General features: G+C 38.2%; 1 protein-coding gene across 1 annotated transcript in view; it reads right to left on the reverse strand.

The window, feature by feature from the left end:
- Positions 1-25,176, reverse strand: part of RGS22 (regulator of G protein signaling 22) — a 74,734-nt gene that overhangs the window by 27,874 nt on the left and 21,684 nt on the right. Inside the window, exons 8-18 of the mRNA XM_075705074.1 lie at positions 22,665-23,334; positions 21,935-22,096; positions 20,792-20,972; positions 18,998-19,137; positions 18,373-18,478; positions 16,343-16,468; positions 14,665-14,766; positions 8,567-8,761; positions 4,144-4,236; positions 3,445-3,611; positions 133-295 (exon numbers count right to left, since the gene is read on the reverse strand). Coding sequence (XP_075561189.1) covers positions 133-295; positions 3,445-3,611; positions 4,144-4,236; positions 8,567-8,761; positions 14,665-14,766; positions 16,343-16,468; positions 18,373-18,478; positions 18,998-19,137; positions 20,792-20,972; positions 21,935-22,096; positions 22,665-23,334 — 2,105 coding nt within the window. The remainder of the gene's footprint in view (positions 1-132; positions 296-3,444; positions 3,612-4,143; positions 4,237-8,566; positions 8,762-14,664; positions 14,767-16,342; positions 16,469-18,372; positions 18,479-18,997; positions 19,138-20,791; positions 20,973-21,934; positions 22,097-22,664; positions 23,335-25,176) is intronic.

Consider the following 25,176-nt stretch of genomic DNA (forward strand, 5'->3'; position numbering starts at 1 on the left):
ATTTCTGGCCAAAAATATAGGTAAGATTTGAGGAGATAGCTTGAGGAAAAGCTGGAGTAAAGCTGCTTATGGACTTTTATCTCAGTCACATTCAGTGTAATTGTTCTTTATGAATGGTTTTGTAAGTCGTACCTGTTCTTGTTGTTCTCTGGTAGCTGGGCTGTTGGGTCCAAAGAAGTATTTTTTGTTTAAGTACTTGTTTTTAATGTCCTTAGATTTTTCCTCCCTTTTTTCTTTATCCTTGTGGAACATCTTTCTGAACTGTTCAATATCTAGCCAGCACATGAGATCCATGCTACAAACAAATTTAAACAGAATGTTATTTCAATATTGAGTTAATTTCATCAATGTTCTAGGGAGTTATTAGCTTAACCACAAGCCACCGAAGTGTTGAGGTCCTAAACACCAGGTCAGATTGGACTGAAATTTTATGTCATTTTTTCTTTGCTAGTACCATCTGGTGAGACCGTGGCACTTGCTGAACAGGCAGACCAAACACACATCTTAGGGATCTCATTTAGGATCCCTTCTGGGGTACCCTGAAAGGAGTAACCTCCTCAATGTGCCGCTGCTAAATCCAGCAGGGACTGTGAGCCAGAGCCATAGTACAGAGCTCACAGAAAGAATGAAAAATGAAACAGATGAGAATTTCACGCAGTACTGAGGCTGTGAGCCACCAAGACAAGTCAACACCTCCTGTTCTGCCTCCTCGTCGTATCGCCTGAGAAAGGAGCAGGGATGACAGCTGGGAACTCAGCCCCAGAAATCACCCCCTTCCTACCCCATGTGAAGTACTTGAGCTTAAATCAGTCCACAGTCAAGCAGACAAAACCAATTTATGGTAAACTTTGTTTCTAGGGCTTTTTGTGGGCTGCCTTTTCATAAATTACTGATTCTACTACTTATTTCATTATTCATAGTAACTGACAAATAACCTCCATATGCAACTCCTGATCTATGTATTGTTCATCATCATTTGAGTGTATACTATCAATTTAAGTTTGTTTTAATGGAACATATATTGGTTTTGTTCTTTAAACCAGAGAACAGAATAAGTGACATACCTACAATTTCAGTTTAATTTATATGACTGTTTTCTGATAGTATCTTATTAGCTGAACCTTTGTGAGCATTTTAATGAGGACATTCACTGTATTTGCAGCAGGAAATATGAAACATTAAATTCAGACAAATATGTTTCATTTTTCCATTCAGTTAATAACCAGCTTTTTCAAAGCATTAACCTATGAGTAAAACTTTCAAAAGCATCTGACTAATTTAAGAACAGATATCCCCCTTTCAAAAGTCTTTTGAGACCCTTACAGACCTAACTTCTATTGAGACTGAAATTCCTTCATTTGCTAGTTCATCACGATGTGAAGAAGTTCACCCAAATGCAAGTGATCCAAGTTACTGTGGTTTATGGAGTTACTCCCTCACATCTACCTATGACAACAGATCAAATATGTCCATCTTATTTAAAAAGCAAAATATATAATCTTAAAGTGTGTTAGGTTAAACCATTTACAGTGGTGGCTTATCCTAGCATACTCTACTTTTTCCTTTCAACAGATCAGGAGCATGTGCATAGTCAGTTAGACTGGCAAGACTAACGAGAGGTAACCCACTAACCCAAAGTAACATAAACTGTCCTGCAATTGTGTGAATATATCCTATATATTTAACAAAATGTTAATTAATGGAACTTTGTTTAGTTTCTTACCAGAATTTGTGCCCAGGTACTCAGCAGCCTGTCCTTCCTGAAACTTGGATCACTTACAACTGGGCACTAACATGACCATAAATTTTGATGAAGAGGCAAATGACACATTTGTTGTTTTTTGCTGAAGTTTTCCAGACTGCATTAGTTCTAGGACCCCTTCAGCTTATAGTACCATCAAGCACCTTTACTGTAGTATGCCAGCTGGACTTCAGAGTTACTAGGTCTGGACCCAGCTCTAAAACACTGGTTTGTGAGACTTTTTCAAATGTTTTTCTTCATTATGAACTTTTACAAAAGAAGTTTCTCCATAAATTAAACTTTCTCTGCCTGGCTCTATCACTTATGATGGGACTTGTGTGATTAACAGAGAGGCAGGAAGTCCCAGAGGCAATTCAGCATACCTGTCCAGGACCTCACCCTAGCCAGTGACCTGTTCTCTGACAATTCCTACCATTTCCCCAGTTAGAGAGGAACTCTAGACCAGTAGTCTCCAAAGTGGGGTGTGCACACCCCAGGGGCTGTGCAAGACGATTCATTGGGGGCAGGAAGAAAATATTAGAACTTCAGTAGCACATGTATATAATTTATTAAAAAATGAATATACATATATTGAGAGTGCATGCTCAAAGATTTTTTAGTGATGGGGTGCATGATCAAAAAAGTTTGGAGACCACTGGTCTAGACAACTAACTCAGAAGTCACTTGACCGTAGGCACCCACAGCATAAGAATCTCCATCTGAACTCATTACCTACAGTGTTTTTGTAGTCAATGAGCAGAAATAGCCATCTTCAGGAATGATCAGTCTAAACTGGTTTTAGATGTTACCTTCAGAATTAGAACAATTGTGTCCAGCAGTGTGTATTTCTCTCTCTGACTACAAAGGGAGCCTATGATGATAAGCAGAAGTGGTGACATTGAGTCTTGGCTAGAGGAATCCTGTGCTGGATGTCCATCTCTGGACACTTTTGAAAAAGGTGACCAATATCCAATCTAAAACGATAGCAGTGCTTGACTAGAAGCAAAAGACAATATGCAAAGTTCATGGGAACCCAGGTTAAAGGAAGAAAGTGACAATTTAAGGACTTGCCAGCAGTTACTTAAAAAGTATATTTGCCTTTTCCTAAAACAGGAGAGAGATTAGTGTGGGGCTTTGGGGAAAAAATAAAGGTGGAAAACTCACATTTACGCCTGCTAGAACTTCTGTTTTGATCTTCATTTTTAAACAAATGGGCTTACTTTTTCAAAAACCCTGCAAAAACTGTATCTGCTATGAGCTGGTACTTAATTCTTTTCAGATCAGTGCAAACCAAACACAAAACTGCGGTTGCTCTCACACTGTGAGAATAACGTGGCTGTCTTCTATTTGTACATTTTTATAACATCCAGCTTTAATTTTTAAAATGTACTAAATTGAATCTGCACTAAAATAGAGAAATTTTTACTTATTATAGGCTAATTGCTCTACTCGGGGGGTTGCCACTAATCAAAGCAGAAACTGAAAGCAGAACTGTAGTACAAACACGTTATGACAGGAGAAATTTTACCCCAAAAACATTAAGACAATTCAGTTGTCTGAACAATGTGCATGTGTATTTCATAAATATACAAATATATTTTTAAAAAGACTAAAATCTGTGAACATTTAGATAGCCAAGATCCCCAGCAAAGATTTCCTCTGAAATTAGAAATGGGTAAAATAATAATAATGAAGAAATGTACCTGGCAGAATGCTCATTAAGAAAAGCCCAGAACTGTTCTAACTTCTCTTCGTTGTGGATCAGGTCAGATAGATTAGGACCTGCCAATTCTTTGGGAACTTGATGCAAGTGCTGATCTTCTTTGAGGGCATCAGGGCAGGATGGCAGACCAGTGTCAGCAACAGTACTCTGAGGGAAGAAATTATTTCACTTGCATAACTACTTTTTTCATCTCTATATTTTGCTCAGTCTAATAATCCTTGCATTAGATAACTTCTCTCTCTGTAGAACAGCTTTTTGATTGCTGAGAAAATAAATCAAGTTAAGGCTCCAGCTCTTAATCAGCTTTAGTTTTATGTTTGCTTTAAACATACCAGTGCATGCAGGTTCCATAATGAAATTAACAAATGTATACCTGTAGTTTACTTGAAATTGAGGTATTTACTCAAGATTAAGGGCCCAAAATACATTCCAAAGACTTTAGTGGAAATTGTCTCATTGACTCCAATCATACAGTGGTCTGATGTTGATGTAACTGATGGAAGACCTGTATTTGTAATTAACACAACGGCTGTCAATCATTCCCCCAAATGAATGGTAGAAATCGGACTACTTGCTTCTCCAAAATGGCATGTAGTCAGTCTTTCATTGCTGATACTCAAAGTGTTAACCCTCTCTGATAGAAAAAGAGTTTGTTTTTGTTAGTAGGTACTTGTCTTACCTCATCCTTCTTGGAACCACTCTCTTGATGCAAAGCCTGGAGCTTTCTAAAGTACACGGAGTCCAGCTGTCGAGTTTCTTCCACCAACTCCACCTAATAAAAATAATATCTTATGTCATCCCTACAGTACACATTATAGAAAGATGGAGAACTGGACAGGCACCTTGCCAGTGACAGTGGATAGAAAAGAATCCGTTCGCCAGTAATGAGACTGATGTTTAGAAGACACTAGAAGCCATATCCTTGTGACAAACAATTCAATTAACAGCTCTGGTAGAACAAAATTTTCAGATCTGTGTAGATCACATGTAGATTTCTACAGAACACCACTAAATAACCTAACTATATCTTTAAGAATAGAACTTTGTATTTTAAAAGTTGTTAAATTATATTGTGTATGTAATATATTGTGTATATTGTGTATATATGACATTGTGTATATTGTGTCAGACTTACCTGATTGCCTATAACAGCAAATTGTATGTCAAAGTGCCACTGCGAAGCAGAAAAACAGGTCTGTAAACTATGACTCTCAGCGAGAAATGTCAAAAAGATAGAGTGCCACAGATTTCCAGAAATGGAAATTTAAGACAAGAAAGATGCTATAACATCTAAACAATGAAGGTGAAAGCTTTCAGACTTTCAGTCTTGTCCCCTTCCTTAGTTTTATACCGGGTAATGCCTTAAAATAGTAATTTGTGCCTAATTAGAACTCATGAAGTATTGGCATTTTTTAACTTAATTAGAAGCCTTATGCATATAACTAGAGCAGTTCTCCATGTTATGTGCAAACAATCGGTAACTGCATAAGGAATAGTTTGGTGACCCTCTCAGCTGACTAAACCATTCAAATCCAGGGTTTAGGATATTTAGCAAAATTGAGCCAATGTGTTATCCTGATTAGCATGCCCATTAAAAAGATTAGAAAGCTGTGGTCTTGTTATACAACAGTTTATGTGCAAGAGAGAGAAGAGAGTTTTTAGATTAAAATTCATTATGCTTTTGTCTAAATGTGAATACCACACTAATCACAGTGTTATCTGAATGCCTTCAGGCTCCGTGTAACTCTATTCCACTGTCATAAAGTGCTTTTGGGTATTCTTTCCTTTAAAAGAAAACATAGTTTAAAAGTAAATAGGAAAATAATTCAGAACATTTTTCATAAAGTTTAAACAGAAAGCAGATAGAGGCAGGATGAGAGTCAACAATAAAAAGGAACTCTCCTGTTTCCATGTTTCGTTTAAAGATAAAAATGTAGATACATACTCACCATGTCCCAAATAAACAATTTTGGACTCACCTAAGTCTTGATAAAATATCTTGTTTCATTATGGGCCAAATATATCCTGCTTTATGGTAGAACAAAGGGGAAGAGTAGAGCCAGGGACTGAACAAAATACAAAGCAGACCTTGTCTTTGTGCTGGGAAGGAGTGTGCCTAAGCATCAGCCTGCGCCTAGTACAAAGAGACTCTAGTGCCTCCTAGAACAGGTCATTTTATGTCTGTGTATTATAACTCTTCACAAACGCATGTATTATGCACTCAAAAGGATTTTGTTCTGTTTTTTTGTGCTCTGGTTAAGATGTTTGTGTTATTAGGGCACTGAGAAGTCTGCACATAACTACACTTGCAAAGCAAAGCATCATCTAAACTGAAAGGACAATAGATTATCCCTCGGTTAACTCAAGGACTGAGTTAACTGACATACACATTAACTTAAAGCAGAAGTTTATATTTTGAACTTTTACTTTGGAGGAATTCTTCCATCGCTAGAAGGAGTGAAAACACTGTATTCAGAGAGTGCTCAAAAGCAGAGACCTTCTTATACAAAAATTATGCATAATAATACTCGGCTGAGTTGATGACTCAGTGACGACTGGCAATAGATACTAGACAACTAGTGTTGATAATACACATGGAAAATATACATTTACAAAAGACTGTAAAACTAGTCTGATAGAAAGTAAATAAAAATTCATATTGATGAAGGCATCGATCAATTACATGGTGTTCTGCAGGTCATAAACAATTATAGCTGAAATATCTTAGGAAAAATAGCTTAGAAAAAATAATTTATACAAAAGCTTAGAGAAGATTATGAAAAGCAAAGAGAATATTTTGCAGATGTGTTTGGATTAGTATATTTCATTTTAGTAAGTTTTTTCAATGTTCAAACTTTCAAAGTTTCTTAAGGAAATTAAGTTATCACAGGATGAGAGGGAAGATCCCCTTGTGAATTAATTAGAAGGTAGAAAATAAAAAATAAAGAAATAAATAACTTTCATTATGGGGTGGGGTTCCTGCTGGAGTCTCACAGGGATCTGCACTGAGGTTGTTTTTTTAAACATTCAGAAATTATCTGGAAAAGGAGGTGAGTGAGGAGACAACAAAGTTTGCAAAAGGATTCCACAGAGCAAAAAATGAAATTGACTGTGAAGAGCTGCAGGATTTCAGGACACTTTAGTGTCTGCATGATAAAAGGGCAGCTGAATTCAACAACAATAAACATTAAGTCATTCCAGTGAGCTCCGAAGTAGGGCTTTCCATTAGCTGTTATTACTTAGTAAAGAGATCTTGGAATCACTGCAGACGGCTATTAGCTTACATTTTGTACATCCACTCAAAGTTCACCAGGAGTCAAAAGGCAGTTAGAATCATAGGAACAATTAGGAAAGGAACAAAGAGCAAAACAGAAAACATGATTCTGCCACTGAATAATCCTTAGTGCATCCAGATCTTGAGTACTGCTTGCATCTCATCAAAAGAATATAAAATAATGGATACAGATGGGGGTGCTAAGTGCAACAAAGGTATGGAAAGCCTTCTGTAAGGGGAGAGGTCAGACAGTCTAGGATTCTTGAGCTTCAAAGAGATGTAATTGGAATGGGATACAACGGAAACATGTAAAAGCATAACAGCATTGCGAATATGACAAGATAACAATTGTTCACTGTTCCTCATGACATACAAAACTAGGGCACCAGGTGAAATTATCAGGGAGGGGTTCGCAAACAAACCAAGATAAGCATTTTTTTTCTACTATTGCATGATTAAACCATGGAACCCATTGCTGCAGTGAGGCTGAAGATATAGAATGACTTAAGACACATTTATATAAACCCATGGGGAAAAAAAAATCTCATCAAAGACTATCAAATGCAAAAATGTGGGTAAGACCTCTGCTTCATGAACCTCCTCAGTTGCAAAGTGCTGAAGCTGGCAATACTGCTGTATGGGTTTTTTCTGTTCTTATACTCTTATTCGTAAATGTTTAATACTGACCACCACCTCATAGGCTTAGAAGACTGTTCTGAACTTTGATTTTAGGTATCTGTTCTCATAGTTGTTCATACATGCATGCACGATACAGTAACAAAAATACACTGTACTACAAAACTGCCAAAAAAGGATTTCAAAATGTTTTGCAGGGGGCAATGCATGCATGTTCTCATGACATGCTGACAGAAGTGTCAGCACTAAGTGATGATATTTCCTGTAAAAATGGAGATGCTTCATCTAAGGTCACAGTGGAGAAGAACAGGAACAAGAACTAACTTCCTGCCTTCCAACTCCTGATTCTCCATTGTAAGTTTCTCCTTCCATATCCAAAAGAGAGAAGTTGAAGACTTGGAATTAGAGGTTTGACCTACAGCTGGTGACTTAAGTTTACAAAGAGCAGAGTGCCACAGTATCCACCACTGCCTCCACCATTTCTTGGTCTTATTTGTCAAAAGGAGAGTCGGGATTGCAGCCATCTCCTCTGACCTGCAGGAGCCTGCTCAATTCAAGCCATCAGAGGCTTTCTGGGATTGGAACTCAGTACACCACTGAGCCACCTACTTCAGGAAGCCTGCAGGGTACAGTTAGCCCTTACACAGCAGGACAGCTATCTAAAAAGTGTTTGGGGCAAATACAGCTGGATCACCATATCACATTTCCTCTTATGCTAAGCAGTAGCTGCACTTTAATTCTAAACACCAAGAAATATTTGGTACAGTTAATATGGACCTAGCATCACTGTACTGACACTTTAGAAACACAGCTTATTCTGTGCTTATCATTAAAAACATAGAAGGCTTGTGGGCACTCCGTTGTAAGAAAATTATTTTGATCAGTGGCAAGATTGCAGAGACATTACAGTTCCTGAGTGCAAAGAGAATTTTTGCCTTAGCAAGATGCATTCCTCCCTAATTCACAGACCCAGAGGTCTATGAAGTATGCACCTTCCATTTGGAAGGGAAGTCTGCTCTCCACAGGAGGTTCAGGCTACTCCACACATCAGTGTAGAAAGGAGTGGGTGAGCAAAACATCTTGTAGTACTTCTCCCTTCCTGACTATAAATGTAACAGGGTTGCATATGTAGGCCTTTGTGATCTTCTTCCCTGACATAAGAATTTTTCACAGTGTCATCCTGATCAGTTACCTTTCCATAAGTGTATTTGTCTGCTTCCACCATCTTCATCCATGGTTCTAGCAGAACAGTGAGGATGTATTCTTCTGCTGGATCAAAAAGATCCTCAAAAGCTGGGTCAATTTTCTGATAAATCATGTTTTTCTTACTCTGATGAAGTCCAATGTCCATACTGGCAGATGGGGCAATGTAAGTTGCATAAAGGAACTACAATAAAACAGAAGAAAACTGTTTCTTAGCCATCATCCATTCCAATGGTCACAGTCCGTTGAAGGAGAGAATTAATGCATATTTGTCCCCCACTGCCCTGCTGTATATTCTGAACATATATCTAATTACACCTGCCTTATTTTTACCAATATTACTATTTTGTCCAAAATTCAGTTATTGCCAAAGCTGACCTCCCTGCCATTTTTACTCCTACTTGTTAAAATGGTTAGATCACAAAATAATGCTTAATAAAATTTTTGCTTGGAGATATTTGGCTGATTCTTACTTAGATTCAGATAACCACAAACATAATAACAACTACACTCTTCATGAAGTCGCATTGTTGTTTTGCAGAATATCTGCTGGGCTAACTTGTGAGGGAGTCTTACTTCTTCTGAATAGAAAGGAATTTGTAAATTTAAGGTTAAAATTAATGAAAATTATAAGATTTCATTCTGTGTGGAGATTCTCTTGCACAGTTCTTTGACATTGGTGAGACTCCATCATGGTACAGGATCTATAACAGGAGATACCACTGCACAACTGAGGTCTAAGTCCTTACCAAAGCAAGGGTTACAATATGCTTTTTTATGAAGCACAGAGTGTGCCATTCAACATGTACAAACAGAAGAAAGCTGAACCTGGAGAATGTTTCCTTCTCACTAGCAGCTCATTCTTGTAGCATAGAGTAATTTTTTTACTTATTTCAAATGATTTTTTTTTTTTTCAAATAGTCCCTTAAGTCAAATTCTTGTTTTTTAAATGTTTCCTAAATTGCTATGAAAAAGAACATTGAAAACTCAGAGAAAAACACTTTCTTCCAGGAATATCTTGGAAGAGGATATTCCAGAATATCTTTCTAATACATCGTGGTTCTGACTGCAGCTAGGAACTCAAGTGAAAAAAAGATGCTGCCATAATAAATGTCATATACTTATAAATGTTTTCTCTTCTTCATATTGTCTAAGTCTAAGTAATTTTCAAACATATGATCAGGGGATCAGATTAGTAGCACAAATCAGAATTTCTCTTTAGAATGGCATTGAGGAGCCCATCTTCACTATTTATTTTCAGACAGTTTTGATACTGAAGAATGCAGGTTTCTGATAATTCTCATTTTCCTTATGTTGCTAAAATCCATCTGTAACTAGCAGATCTACAAAGCAGTAAAAAAGAATAAAATAATACATTTACTCTGTGTTCAAGCAGTAATAAAACACTGGTGTGTTTAGATTTCAAGCACAGTGGGAGAATGTTTGAGTACATTAAATAATTATGTTTCTGTTTGTTTTAAATGAAATTCTGATTTATTAGAGTCTGACTTTCAAACAGCAACAGTACCAGACTACATCCCCATTATTTTGGACCTGAACAATTTAAAACAGACCCTTCAGACTCTCCTGATATCAGGTCACTGAGGAATAGAGGGCTATGATGGCTGACATCTATGCCCCAGTTAGAACTTTTTTTACTGTATTTACTGTCTATGCAGAATTCCCCTCCCTTTCTACATAGATCTAATCAGTGAAAAAAAAAAATGGCTTGTGGCTATTGTGGCCCATGTTATCAGTGCAATAAAGACCCCTAGGTATAAGGGTAAGGTCAAAGAATGAGGACATCCACAGGAAGAGTCCTAGCTGAAGAATAAGACCACATTTATCCTAAATTATGCCCTTCTCAGCAAATCCCCAAATAAATTTAAATTTAACAGAGACAGCATTAATTAGATCCATAGTGATTTCAAAAGTTGAAAGTTATTTTGAAGAACCCTAACACTAGTAAAGTTTTAGTTACATCATGTTCTAGTCTGATCCAAAACATTTACCATATAAAATAGCCAAATTAGAAGGGACCAGTCCAATGATATAAAGATATGGTATCTTTAAAAATAGACTTTTTAAAGAGGGGTTAACCATTTTGTTCATCATTAGGGCTACATTGCTCCACATGTTATGACTCATAAAACCACACACAAGGGATCTGTAAATTGGTGCAAAGGGTCCAAAATAGGTCCTCAATATTTTAACACACATTTAACCTGGTTCCTTAAATGGCTGGTCATTTTTAGCATAGTTTTAAGAATAAAATCAAAACAAAAACTCCACAACTTTCTTGGGCAGAACTATGCTTTCCCCCATGATTTTGTATGAGATGGGTTAACGAGTATATATGCTACTCCTTCTTTAGAGCTGAGAAAAAATATCAGCCTACAGAGTCAGAAATTGCCCACACTAGGGAAGCTTTGGCCAAAAATTATTGACAATCTGCTCACATAAACACTGTCGTAATATATTGACATCTTAGGGACTGCTGCTCTATCTGCAGAACTGCACCCAGTCCTGTATAATTTCACATGCAAAACTGGAGCATAGTAAAGGCAGACTTTTTTTTTCTAGAAAAAATAGTTATGGCAATACATGTGAAGCAGAAATTTAGAGGTGATTAAGCTAGCTATAGGGGTGCACTTTTCCAAACTCAAAGGACCAGACCCTCAGTGCTGTAATCAGGATGGCCTTTTCACTTTTGAAGGATGCAGATTTACAGTGTCTGAGGATTTGACATGATGCCATCTTTTTGCTTAAATTCTTGTAAGAATCCATTGCTATGGGATTTGACCCACCAAGTAAAAAGATAGTGTCACAAAGTGAATGCATGTACTTGCAGACAGGGGAGAAAAGAAAAGCTTTTACCCCTGTGTCCCTTGCTGAGGGTTCAAGGCACATCTGTAGATCTGCACTGATTTGAATGCAAGAACTGCAGAAAAACCAACTGTGAAGAGTTCTAGACATGCCAAAAAGGAGAAGTGTCTGTGTTCACAGCCTTCAACACTGGGCAATGAAGTTAGCAAGATAAAACGGGAAAATACATTCTATGCTTTAAAAAGAAATATTCATAGCCTTTTTCGACTCCTATGTCATGGAAGCCTTGTAGTTTTCTGAATCTCAATGGAATAGTGAAGCTGTTGTACTGGCCAATCTCCTAAAGGGCCAACAGGAAAAAATTACATTAAATGAACCTAAAGGTTATCAAATTCATATAAAGTCTTAAGCATGTTACATCAAGTGCACATCACACTTCATTTATTCAATGTTTTGTTCCTTTTGTAAAACACAAATAATTTTCCTACCTGTCATTCTAATATATTTTCCTATAAATGTATTAGAATAAGTGATGGATTGAACCCGAAACCCTATCTGGAAATTTGGTCAGAGTTTGCATCTTGAAATTACTTATGATGGCACAAATCCAAAGACGTGAAATGCTTAGGAAATTCAGATTAAGACTTTGGCCTCATTTATGAATTTCCAAATCAGGGGTTGTTCAGACCTTGGGTTTTTGGTGTGAATTCATCCCCAGACGAGAAGGCTTTGGTAAGCAATCTCAGAATGACTAGAGTGAAGCAAGAAACATGAAAAAGATTTAAGTCCAAGTGCTTTTGTATTGCTGCCCAAAGGCGTGGATGTTGCTCTGATCTAAACAAGGGGCTTGTGCAGCTGTTTGACAGAATCATATGATGGAAGAATACAATGCACTGGCTGGTCTTAAATGGAAAGGCTAAACTGCCTTAACCCCTGTCATCACTTTCCAGTAACATAAATCTTGTGTCTGACCCTAAAAGTTCACAGTAATGATAACTGCCTTTATCTAAATTGATTCTAGTGTTAAAATATTGTACTTCCCATAATTGTATTAAATTTTCTAACTCTAAATAACTTTTTTTTTTTTAAATTGAAAACTACAATATGTGTTTCTTTATTTCTTTTTTTTCCCAATTTATTTTACACTCCTGTGTGTATGTTCATAGTGAATAAGCATATATGTTTCTGGATGATTACCAGTACTCTTTGTTTTTCTTATCCATCAGATTTCATTCTCACTGCAGTTTCTTTCACTGGATGAATGAATATACACCTTGGAATGCATTTTCTTACTGTATCATAAAGCTGAGATAAAAATGCCTAACGAATGAAACAATGAGTAGCAGATACACAGCAATCCAGCTTTGCTCTTGTTTCTAACAGGAAGCAGGCAGAACACATACAGAATATTCTGGATGTCTCTTTCTGTAATAAATAGTAAAATATATATGACGATGTGTTGTGCGAATCTGATCCACATTCTCTTAGGAGTATTTGGAATGACTATCTTATTGTGCCAGAGGTGAGCGCAGAATTCGGGAAGGCATCTCTTCCATAAGCAGACCCTGTAGATTGGATGCAGCTTGACTCTTTACCGTGTTCCAATGAAAACAAGAATAATTTTTGTGCAGCCTTAAAAGGCAAGCTTGAGAATGATACCAAATGTTGCAGCACATGTGTTGATCTGTTATGTTACATTTCAGCTGTTAGTTATGCTAATGGAACAGTTTCACATATTTCGTTTTGATGTATTTACTTTAATGGGTATGTGTATGTAGCTCTCTGCAATTGCCTGGTAACATTGATTGTACGATGTTCTGCTGTCACCACCAGGCCAGCACTGGAAATAAGATAAGAAAAGTAAAAAAGACGTGGGCCGTAATTTTCAGCCGTGCAACCACCACAGAAAGAGCATGAGCTGGTGTGAAATGAAACCAAATCGGAAACCATCATGGACCATAACCCAAGATTTGGCCTGCAGTAAAACATAAAGGAAAATGAAGACACAGTCTAGATATGGTTAACTTGCACGCCTGTTGTAAGCGGGATCCCTAGCCTCACGCAGGCCTGGACAGGTACGGGAGACAGTCAGTCTTAAGGGTATGGCCAGTTGCCCTCAGCCTCAGGGTGTAAGTAGCGCTGGAGGGGAAAACAACTAAATAGGGCAGCAGTTCAAGTTAGACAGTGTGTGACAGGAGAGAGGGATGAATCAGTGCCTTGGCCTCTGCTTGGAGTTACTGTACAAATAACACTGATTCAGGTGAGAATTCTGGACAAATACACAAAATTCTGTCATTTGCCCCAGTAAAACCTCCAAGTAGGAAAAGAATACAAATTCAAGGAAGTCCAGATGCTCAGTAACATAAGCCATACAAAGAGATTATTCTCTACTGCTCTCTACAGATATTTGTTCCAACGACATGTGAAGTAGCTTTGCTCTATTACAGCATATATTGAAATATGCAGATAGGATATACTCCTACACAAGGTTTACAGAAGAAAAACAGACTGAAGTTTCACAGAGTGATTTTAAAAGTTGCTTGGAGTCCTTCTAATGATATCACACTGCTGCAGCCTCCTTCCCTGGCAGTATCAGACTATTCTGCAGTCGGTGACAGCTATCAGCACCCATGTGGTGAACCAGTTCATTTTTGGTTTATTCCCTCACTCAAAGTGTATGCTCAATTAAGAATACACGTTTGTAGGAAATATCAGTTCTGTTTGACAATAAATGAGGGTCTAAAGATCAAATGGGGAGGATGACAACTGCAAAAAGAGCATGATGTTCTGGCAATCAGAAAAGGAAAAACATGACTGACAACTGAAAAATCCATTTTCATGACTAAGGTCATTATCTGAGGTCTGCACTGTGAGATCTGCAGTTCTAACCCATACAGGAGATGGAAGGAAAGGTACAGCACAATTAGATGATTTAGAAAAAATGTTATCTCTGATGTTAACACTAAGCAGACAGCTTCCAAATACGACACAGAGTAGCAGAGGGGAGATTAGGTAAACTGAGTATAATAGATAAAACTAGGAACAGACAGCAGAGCCTAGAAATCAAACTATGCATGTTTAACTTTTAAATCAAGAAATTCCATGGAAACAATCCAAAGAGCTTCTTTTATTGTCCACAAACCAGATTTACTTTGGTGTGTGTTGTCAAGATTTGGAAACTTTTCTACTTTCTATCTTCTTTTCAGTCTTTACACTGAACAAATGTATTTGTGAAGGGAAAACACATTATTTACAACTTACTTGAGCTTGCTTGCATATTTTAAAAGGATGAAGAGTTTCTTGGTAGAAAAGCTGATGATAAGCCTGTAGGTCAAACCAAAAGTACGCGCTGTTCTTCCACAACTAGAGATGAAAAATACTGTAAGTTATTGCTACCCAAATATCACAGCTTTATAAAAGGTTGACTTTCCAATGCAAGTAATTATTTAGCTCCTTGGGGTCATCATAAATCAAGTTCAATTTAAGATGGATTTAATCTTCTGTTGCATACTGGCAGAAGGACAACATATTTAATGGCATCGTTACTATGATACTGTATCTTTTATTGTATCCTTTATGCATAATTGGCCATTAAAATTGTTAACATTGTAGTTAACTTTTGAAGAGTAACCACATTTCAGTGGCATAAAGCCAGCACTAAAGAAGAAATGCTGATAATGGACATGCAGAATTTGTGCCATGGTGAAATAGCATTTTGCAGCAATAACCAAAACAATTAAATATTGTGTACTTGACGTATGTTACTGTGACTATCATCACATTTTTATTACATGCATTTCTGAGGCACAGAGTCTTGGCCTCATTTCATAAATTCAAACAAACATCAGAAGATCTTTCAGAAGGAGGAGTCTAGATCTTTCCCCAAGTCCTCTATTTTAATCATGTGCTTATGGGCTTTGGATCTTAAAAATACCCTGAAACCCCCATCACTGGACACTAAAGAAAATGTTCCAAAAAGACAGGGGCAGGGAACTTTGCTCCACATACTGTAGTCTGCCAGACTTGGCATATGAGTGAAATAGCCTCCACAGTGTAGACAAAACCTTAAGGAAATAATTTTCAAAGTCATCTGGCACCTGCAAAGGCTAGAGGACATGCAGGTGGGTGCCTATCTCCCATGAAAAAAATCAGTTACTTTTATTTATATTTCTATCTATACACGTTTAACATTTTTAGCTGAAGGTATTCAGCTTTGGAAACATTGGCTCTTGCCTTCTGGTAGCCAAAGGCATTTCTAGCTACTGCTGCTGGATTCTGGGTTGTGCCAGCGGTGAAACAGATGTCCATCTTGATTGCATTCAGATCTCCCCTAAAGACTCAATTTTTCTGCAAAGCCACTAAACACTGACTCAGATTCATAACTTGTTCCAACCAATCCTCAATTTACACCCAGCAATGAATGATGGATCTGCTGACTGCGGAGAAGAAATAGTGTTGTTTCTCAGAAATCCAAGAAGCTTCGTGGAAGCAGAAGAACGTTTTTAAAACATTGGAGATTTTGGACATCACTAATCCAACAAGTAAGAAGGAGGCAGATTATCATGAGTAATAGCATAGCAGATTTTCCATCTTTTTTAAAAATGTTTTTGTGGGTTAAGACCTCATTTTTTCTGCCAAGTTAAAGGCTAGTTTTTAAAGATGATTAGTCTTTTTTTATCCCTGATGGTACAATCAGATTTCCAATAGGTTTGAGACAGTTAGGATCTGACAGCTTGGTTAAGACCTGTCATTAATTTGAATATGCACATGAACAGTTTATTGTTGTTGAGGGATTGGAGTCTCACAAGTAATAATTCATCCAGTCATCAATCTTTCTTTCTCCTTTTTTTTTTTTTTTTTTTCAGTCTGGCTGCCCTCTATGCCTTGGCATTCAGTCAATTGTGGACTAAATTATCACAGCATAGGAAAATGCACATACCTTATTCCCTGACTTCTCACAGAATTGTGTGAAGTAGTAGCCTGCTCTGTTCTCCAAATAAAGAGACTGCAGCATGCTTTCCATTCTTGATCCCCCTAAGACAACACTGCCAGCAGCACTTTTCCCCTGGACAAATACAATATGGTTATACAGCAAGGGATAACAGGCTTGCATTATTTTCAAATGTCAGTACATTGCAGTGGAGGGCCATGCAGTGTGTTCAAATAGTATCTTCATCCCAAGAAACCAGACACCATCTTCTACTATATATGCAATAGATCATAGCTCTCCATACCATTTTCCCACTAAATATTCACATCCAATGGAATAAGTCTGATGACTGAAGGCATGCAGAGTAGCAAAATGACCATAGCATCCCTTAGGTGGTTCCTCAATACTTGAAACAGGAAATCAAACCTGGCCTTAATTCTGTCATTAACTCTTTAGCTCCAGATCCAGGGAATTCCAATGATACTACACCATATCACTTCACTGTCAAAAGTTGTCTCAGCTCAGGCTGAGAACCAGCTTTGTTGAACTTTGAACCAAGAGAAGTTAACAGGTGGTTATTTGGTCAAGCCTTAAAAAGATTAACTCTCATGGAACAAAAGATATGTCTCCTGGGGTTACACCACTGACATTGGCATCAAAATCGTGAGCATGTTAGGGGAGAGGAAATCCAGGCCCTTTACTGTGGCTAGCTCCTGGAGCTTTTGAGGAAGAATACATCCATTTTGACAATGCTCACAGAGAAGCCAGAGGAGGGTACAAACTAGTAGAGTAGCTTCTGATGATCACAAGAGAGAAACTTTGGCTGACTTGCCATCTCTGATAGCAGAAATGGGAGCAGATGAGTGTGGTGGCTGACAACCAGCTTCTTTCCAAACAGTAACAGGAATGGAGAAGGGCAGGAGGAAGCCAGACTTCTGAAGCACAGCAGGAAGATCCCACTCCCCAGTATGAAGTTAAACTATGAATCCCTGCATTCCTCTTTGCATCATGTTTGTGATGGCAAATTGTGGGATCCTGACTGTAGGCTCCAGTCTAGCCCTGTGAGTATAAATGGATAGTATTTTCCTTCCTCAGCCAGAGGGAAACTCTGCATGATGAAGGTGTATAAAAACTAATAGCTCATGGTGTGAATATTTCCTGAATATAAGTTTCTAACTGCAAATGTCCCCTAATTGCAAAGACTAGCCTTTTCTTCTGTCAAAATTTACAAAGTAGTAAAATAATTGCAGTGAAGTAATAAACAAAGTATGATTTTGATGCGAAAAACAAACAATCATGTGCTCAAGTGATCAGCAAACTCCATGCATATGTAAACAGGTCCGGATTTCATAATATGGGTTTTTTTTCAGTTGTGAGGCCATGGGTGTCAATACTGCCATGAAACAGCAGGCTGTTTTGAGACCATTCCACAAACCTGAACAGTTCTGGATATATTTTAAATTGCCAAGTCTTGACAGCTCACATGTTCAATTTGTCAGCATTTTAACAGTTATTGAGAAAAGGCTCCTCTGTGCAGCCTGTCCCTCCTGAGGTTTGCTGGATTGAGGGCCTGCTTAGCAGGCAATAAGTCAACAAAGAAAAGAATGAAGTACCCAAGCAATAAAGAGGAATTGTACAAGTGAAGCATTTTCCTCTTATGAATTTTACTATTTTAATGACTTTCTAGGGCTGATTCAGTTTTCACTGTAAGTCTGGTGTACTTTCCTAGGCAACGATTCCACTGAAGCATTTATCCAGTGAGTTTTCCATAATAGCCTACTGAACACATGGTCACCATGGAGAAGATCAACACTTTCTAGTGAAAATAAACCTCTGTATGTGCCATGATTTCCTATCAAATAGGTGACAGATACCACACAGAAAATGCTGACATTCTAATTATACCTCTGCATACAGCATTGACATTCACATAATCAAACCAATTTCTCCCCATCATTGACTACTTCCCCTTTAATACCACAGAATAAAGTGTTTTAATCCATGATTCAAGACAGCTAAAATTTTCAAGCACTACTTACCGGCAGAAGCTCAGCATATGTGTACTTTCTGTGACCCTGGTATTTGGAGTCTGCAGTGCCATCCCAAGCTAAGCAATCAATCGTGTCTCTGCTCACTGACTTTGGCCTGGATCCACAAACAAACAAAATTTTCAATACCTATTTAAGAAAAGACTAGGACTGCTTATAAAATAAACAACTAAGAAGGGGTATGAGAGAGGTAGAATGACATAGTGAATAGTAGAGGAAAATGTACATGGAGTTCAAATTTATAATAAATGTAAAAAATATAGAGGAATACTTTTTCATGTGGCCCTGTGGAAATCCCTGACACAGCATATCTTTGAGGTCAAGCACTTGAGACAGGTTAAAAGAATATAAATACATGTAGAGAGTATCAATGATTATACAAGAGAGGGTAAAACACTTGTATTTGGAGAAATAAACCCCTTTGTGTTGTGGCACGAACAAATCAGAAACTAATCAGCCAGGGAGAAATTCTCCATGAACACAATCTGTACCTTCAGTAAGCAGATTATTATATTAAAGAAAAGTATTCATGAAAACAGTAGGATCTAAAAGCCTTTCATAAATATTTGAGGTATACTTGTGTGCAGAAACACGTACAAGGGACTTTTGTACTTACCACTTTCTACTGCTAGAAATGTCATCCCTTCGGGGGCTCTGACTTGATGACAGGGTAGGTGATAATCTTAATGATCTCTTCAAAGAGAAATTTGGTATAGCTAGTTTTAACAAAGTTGTTGATGAGCTTGTTCTACTTTTCTAAAAGACATAAAAGAAAAGTAAGGCAAGTCTGATTATTTTTCCACCTTTGTGTTTTCTTAACATGTTCTCATTAGCTACTCAGAAGCATTCAAGGGTTTTCAGGACCATTTTTTCCTTGTGAAATACAATATGTACTACTGCAAATTGCAAAAATGTTCTCTGAATATCTTCCAAGATTTTTCAGCATACCTTAATAGCCACTATAACTTAAAAATTACATTTTTAAAAGGTAGAAATGTTACATGCACTTTGCATGGAATTACAGAGGATGACAGGTGAAGAGCATGTGAACATGTTTTGTGAGCCTTTACTAAAAGATTACCTTAAGTAGCTCACTGTAAACCAAGGCTGTAAGAGAGATACAATCACTCAGACTAAGAGAGAAAGGGGGCATTTTGCCACACCATCACTGACTTATTTTGAACAAAATCCTTCTATGACTTTTTGGAGACACCAGTTGCATTCAGAGTGCCCTCAGAAATTCACCCAGAGTTGCTGCTCTTTCTAAGGTCTTGCAAGCATAGTGGGGCTGGAAGATTCAAAAGTCCAGATTCCTCACAGGGAAAAAAAAAAAAAAAAAAAGCAGCAAGAAACAGTCCATCAGCTGATTCTGTGAGGTTCATGGGTGCCAGATCATAGTTTTCTTCAAATGCTGAACTCAACAGGGGCTGGAAAACCTGCAGAGTTAGAATCCTTTCTCCCTGACCTACAGCTAGTCCTGGGTCATTAGCACACCTTGTGAAGCCAGAACTGGTCTCTGTAAGAGGCAGCTGCTTCTTGCTCCCATTCCTGCTGTGATCAGCAGGAATCTGGCTCCTGAACCCAGCTTCTTCTGAACAGGAAATCTGTCCCACTGTTTTTCCTCCATTATCTCCATGAATTAGCTTTTTTAAAAAATATAACTGTAGTCTAAAACTATCCAACTCCAAATGTAACAGAGGTGTGTGTGAACAGATCTGTGGCATAGACCATCCAGTTCTTGATACTGAAACCACAGTCTCAATTCCCATTCTCCAAGTACCTTCTGTCCTGAGGCTTGACACTGTGTTGCTGAAAACCTGTGGCTTTCATTGCAGTCACCTCTCAAATTCAGGCTTTCAAGGAAAAGGAGAGTCAAAACTGACCTGGCCACCTGCAAGCTGCATGCTGTGAAAAGGTGTGTGTTTTGTGGCTCATGGCCCTCTGTAGAAAGCAAAAATCATGTGTAGCTGATTGAAGGACTATGGTGATAGAAAAGGAGCAGAACTCTGCCCTTTTTACAAACATGAGGGGTAGACTCAGGGCAACTGCAGTGAAGTTGTAAGAATTATTCTGCATTAAGATAAGGCTGGTTAAAGGGCAGAATCTATGCTACTAGATCCTTAATTTTGCTGTTCTGAGAATTTCAAGCTAAACATCTATCTGAAAGACTTATGAAATAGCCAGGATGTAGCTGAGAAGGTAATTTGACTCAATTTGTAGCAACCTGTTGCATAAAGTATAGTAAAATTTTGTTGCATTTTTATACATAACCATCTACAACAGACCAGTTTGCTAAATCTTGAATTCCTAACAACCAAGTACCATATCCTTGTCTCATTGAATTCAAGGAGTTTTATCATTATTTTTGATGGGACAAAGCTTTGTTTTTCAATGTTGTGATCCTACCTACCTGAGGAAGGTAAGGTGGTATCCTGGGCATGCAAGACTTAGGTGTCAGTGGTAGCAGTGATACCATTTGTGGAAAAGGATCAATGTCCACCCTTGGTCTCTCTTGGCATGTGTGCCAGAGCTTCAGTTTGGCACTGGCAGTTTCTATTGCTGTTGAATGAGTGACACAAAATCTGGGACCCCTAGGGAAAAAAACACCTAATAAGAAGAATTTTCCCAAAACATGAAATACTGGGCTATTTGGCTTCTTCCCGCCGCCCCCCTCCCCTGCCCCCCCCCCCCCCCCCCGCCATGATGGTGTTTAGTGCATCAAGATATGGTGCTGTATGCACCTAGAATTAAAAATCAGTTAGTGTTAAAGATGTGTTTAGACATTGCACTCTTCCAAATCTAAAACCAAGCTACACATAAATTTAGGTTGCAAATTCTACACTGTTACATAGTTGCCTTTGTATGAGTCTGCAACAGGATATGCCCCATCCATCCTACAGCAAAGAATAGCAAAGAACTGTAGGTCACAGGACACAGACCACAACTCTCATGAGGCTCCACAGCAAAGTTCACAATTGCAGGTATTTGTTTATGCCTACAATTTGTTGATCCCCCTTGGGGAGGAGTGAAGACCTTCAAAAATATAGCTTATGTTTTGGAAACAGGTTAGAATTTGTATCCGTGCTTAAGCTGTCAATATGTAAAAGGCATTTTGTGTGACAGACATTGAACAGTAAAGTCTCAGGGTCACATTCCACATAGATGTATACACAGAGCATCCTCAGAAACTTGAGAAGGGCAATATAGGGAATAGGTTAGGATGGAATTAACCTTCTATGCCTGGAGGGATTTCCCTACCCTGCAGCCTAGTTTTGTCGAATGGTATCCAAGGCAGCTATACACAAAGTAGCTCAGATGCTCTAGCAGTAAAATAACAAGAGCTCAGGGGGCAGATCTACCTGGCTTCTCAGCAGATTGCAGTGTGGTTTAAGCTCAGCTAAAAATTCAGAGGCAACATCTGCTAGTATTTATGATGACATTGCTTCCTATAATTGCAATGGCATAAGTGAGTTGAAATAACCTAATAGGCTTATCAAAGAAAAAGGAAATTTGTTAAACAGTAGAATCTTAGTTCATGTTCATTTTTTCATACCAGTAAAGAAGTAGAGGTTTCACTACTTCAGGCTGAATCCGTCTTAAATGCCTTATATTCCACTGATCTCCATGCAGTAGATCAAGTCTGAGTAACACTTCTGAACTGAGGAAATAGTCTCCACTGCTCAGCAGATAGAGTTTTTTCATCTTACTGAGTTGCCTTGAGTCAACAAAAATAGTCACACAAGCATGTGTCAGATGCTATACAGAGCTAAGTCCAGTTCATCCTACTGGTTAAACTGCTGTCATGCAACATGTTTTTAATTGCAAGTGGCAGAAGCCAAAACAATTTTTCCACAAATTAGAGACAGGTTGTGTATAAGATAAAATGTGCAGTGCCTTAGAATAGACAATCTGAATCCAGCAGAGCTTTTCACTAAAGCAGTTTGTCATACTGAATGCCCTGCTTGTGAATTTAAATTCTTTTATTCTTGTTTGTTTGTTTGTTTCTGTTGCCATCTCTTTTCCAAATCTCTTTCTAACAAAGCCTTAATAATACAGCAATTCTGACTTTATGTAAGTTTTGCAAACATGACTCTGCAAAAAGAGTTTTATCAGCTTCAGCAGAGTCATTCCTGACTTACCTTGTCAGGACACTCGTGATTACTTTAATTGTGTCTGTTCTATTCGAACATTACAATTTATTCTGAAATCTCAAAACCTGCATTGATCTAGCTGGGTTACAAGTGTTAAAACAATGGGAATAAACATTAAATGATGGGAAGTACCTTTGCTGCCTTGTAGTGTCCTTAAGAGCCTTTAGTCTTTCAATATCCATCCAGAGCAACCAGTACCTCTCCCCCAGTGTTCCCTTAATGAACTTCTTGAATCTTTCAAACTCGTGTCTGTTGCCAGTGTCATAAGTCCTGTGACTAATACACCAGGAAGCCCTACTGTCTGCCCCATCACTCTCAGAACTTGATCTTAAGTTTATTTCTTCAGTATCTCGTTCTCTGACATCTCCCTTGGAGTTCAAGGCAGTAAATGGAGAAGAACTTTGGGAAAAGAGTGACTCTGCAGTACCACGGGCAAATTCATTATTTGCTAATTCATGTATAAACACTTCAGGCAGTTTGTGGAAATCTACATCACTCTCAATGTCAGCAGCTGGCTGGCGGGTCAGTTCTGAAATAGGTTCCTTCATTACAAACTGAGCATAAGCTGGTATGAATTCTTCTGGTGCTCTTTCCTGTCCATTTTCTTCTTTTGCTGCACTGTCCCATTTTGGGTCTAGATAAACTCTTAACTGAGTGTGGGAAGGAGGTTCAGCAATGGCCACAGAAGAACCCTCCTCAGCCTCTTTGGATCTCTCCCTAAAAATGTCGGGTTTTGCTGATGCTGTCCTTGAATGGGAAAGGAAACTCCGTTGGTGCCATTCCTTAGACAGGGAGCCTGCTTCTGCATTAAATCAGAAAAAGTCATTGAACACCTTTTGATTCAGGATTGTTCTCTTGCATATCAACATTTCCAAGTTAAAAGATGCAACATATTTATATTGTGCTGCTGCAGAACAATCAGACCATGTCACGCTGCAGAACAGGGAATAGCAGAGGTGCTTCTGCTGTTGCTATCTGGCTAGAAACTCAGCCACATGACTCAGAAACTCATTCCCTGTTGAATTCCAGCAGAGCAGCAGAGTTCAGGAACAACTCCCTCTGGAGCCAATTGTCTTGTTTACTCAGCTGAGCATCCTAGCTCCTCAGCACTTGTTAACCCACTTTTTTGTGCTGCAAGGCCTGGTTTCTTCCTGAGAATTTGGTCATAGTTTGATCAAAGTCACAGTATGTAGCAGGATTGGTTTTTGTTTAGGCTTGAGGAAGCTAGTAAGTGATAATTCTTTGTCTACTTACGTTGATTACTGCAAAAGACTAAAGCATCGAACAGGCCTCTGTCAGTTGGGTAATATCTTGCCATACATAGAAGGACAACAAAACAAATTATTACGTCAAGGGCTCTGGAAACATTTAACAATTCTGCAGTCCAGTCTACCACCCAGAAATGTCTCCTTTCCATTTAGAGATGTTTCATAACTAACAAGTTCAGAGCAGTACCAGCCCTGTTTTTTGGTCTATACTTCTCTACTTAATTCCTTTTAACTGACATCTCATCGTCCCAATGCTATTAAGCATGCCCTGCCATCCTGGTCTACTGAGAAAGAAACTTACTGCTTTAACTTGCTCAAATGTCTTTTCTACTTCTGCCAGAGTTTTAGCAAATCAAATACTTCTGGAGCATGTTAGGAAAGACAACCTTGACTATACGTACTGCTTAGCTATCTTAATGCTGTACAAGTCAGCACTGTAAAACTGAGCAGAACAACTACAGATATTGTGAACAGCAGCAGAATCTAAGTGAAAGTAAAAAAAATGAAAGTCATAATTCAATTGTGGCTCTACAATATCTTCATATCAATCCAGTGTTTAAACTACAGAATAAACTGAATCTTCTGTATTTCCCTAAAGCTAAGATGTAGGCTTTCATACTCTGTTGTATGACTAAGGCAAACACATTGTCAGTGAGGAGACTGCTACAACCTCTGAGCACATGCACTACATCAGATAGTGACAGAAAAGGGCTAAATCTCTCAGATCCATTGAATTCACATTTGTAATGTTATCAGCCTATGTAACCCCCTGTGGTGGGTACACAGGGGTTACTCAATAAATGGCAATGGCAGTTAGACATTCCTTCCATCTTCCTCTGAAAATATGCCACATCTAACCAGTGCTGGCCACTGTCACAGACAGACACTTGGGTTAGGAACATGGCATAGAGATTCCCTGCTCTGCACTTACATAATTTCATGTGTAAATACATATGTTGGCACAATATGTTGACATTAATATAAAAATCAGTGTGATTTAAAATATCTTTTCTTATTTCTAAACTATGTTTTCACTTGAAAAAGTACAGCTTCTCAACATAGTTCTGTGAAATTGAAACATGAAGAATGATTTCACAGGACTTGAGGGAATTAGGGAGGGAGATACACAGCTCTTGAGTAATCAAAAGCCAAGTGGCTCAGGGTTTTGCTCAAGACATTAACTGATAACCCTGATCTAACTGAAGCAGTGAGCAAGGAATTCAAACTAGATTGTCCAAGCAAATACCTTCAGCTATTGAACTCTTTCTAATTGTAGGCTGGCTCTGAGAAACTTAGCTGATTCCCTTTACGGCTTCCAGTGCCTGACCCCTACACCAGGTGAATACTGTGCCTAAAGAAAGTTTTCTGACTGAAAG

Source organism: Pelecanus crispus, chromosome 2 (assembly GCF_030463565.1).
Source record: "Pelecanus crispus isolate bPelCri1 chromosome 2, bPelCri1.pri, whole genome shotgun sequence".
NCBI lineage: Eukaryota > Metazoa > Chordata > Aves > Pelecaniformes > Pelecanidae > Pelecanus > Pelecanus crispus.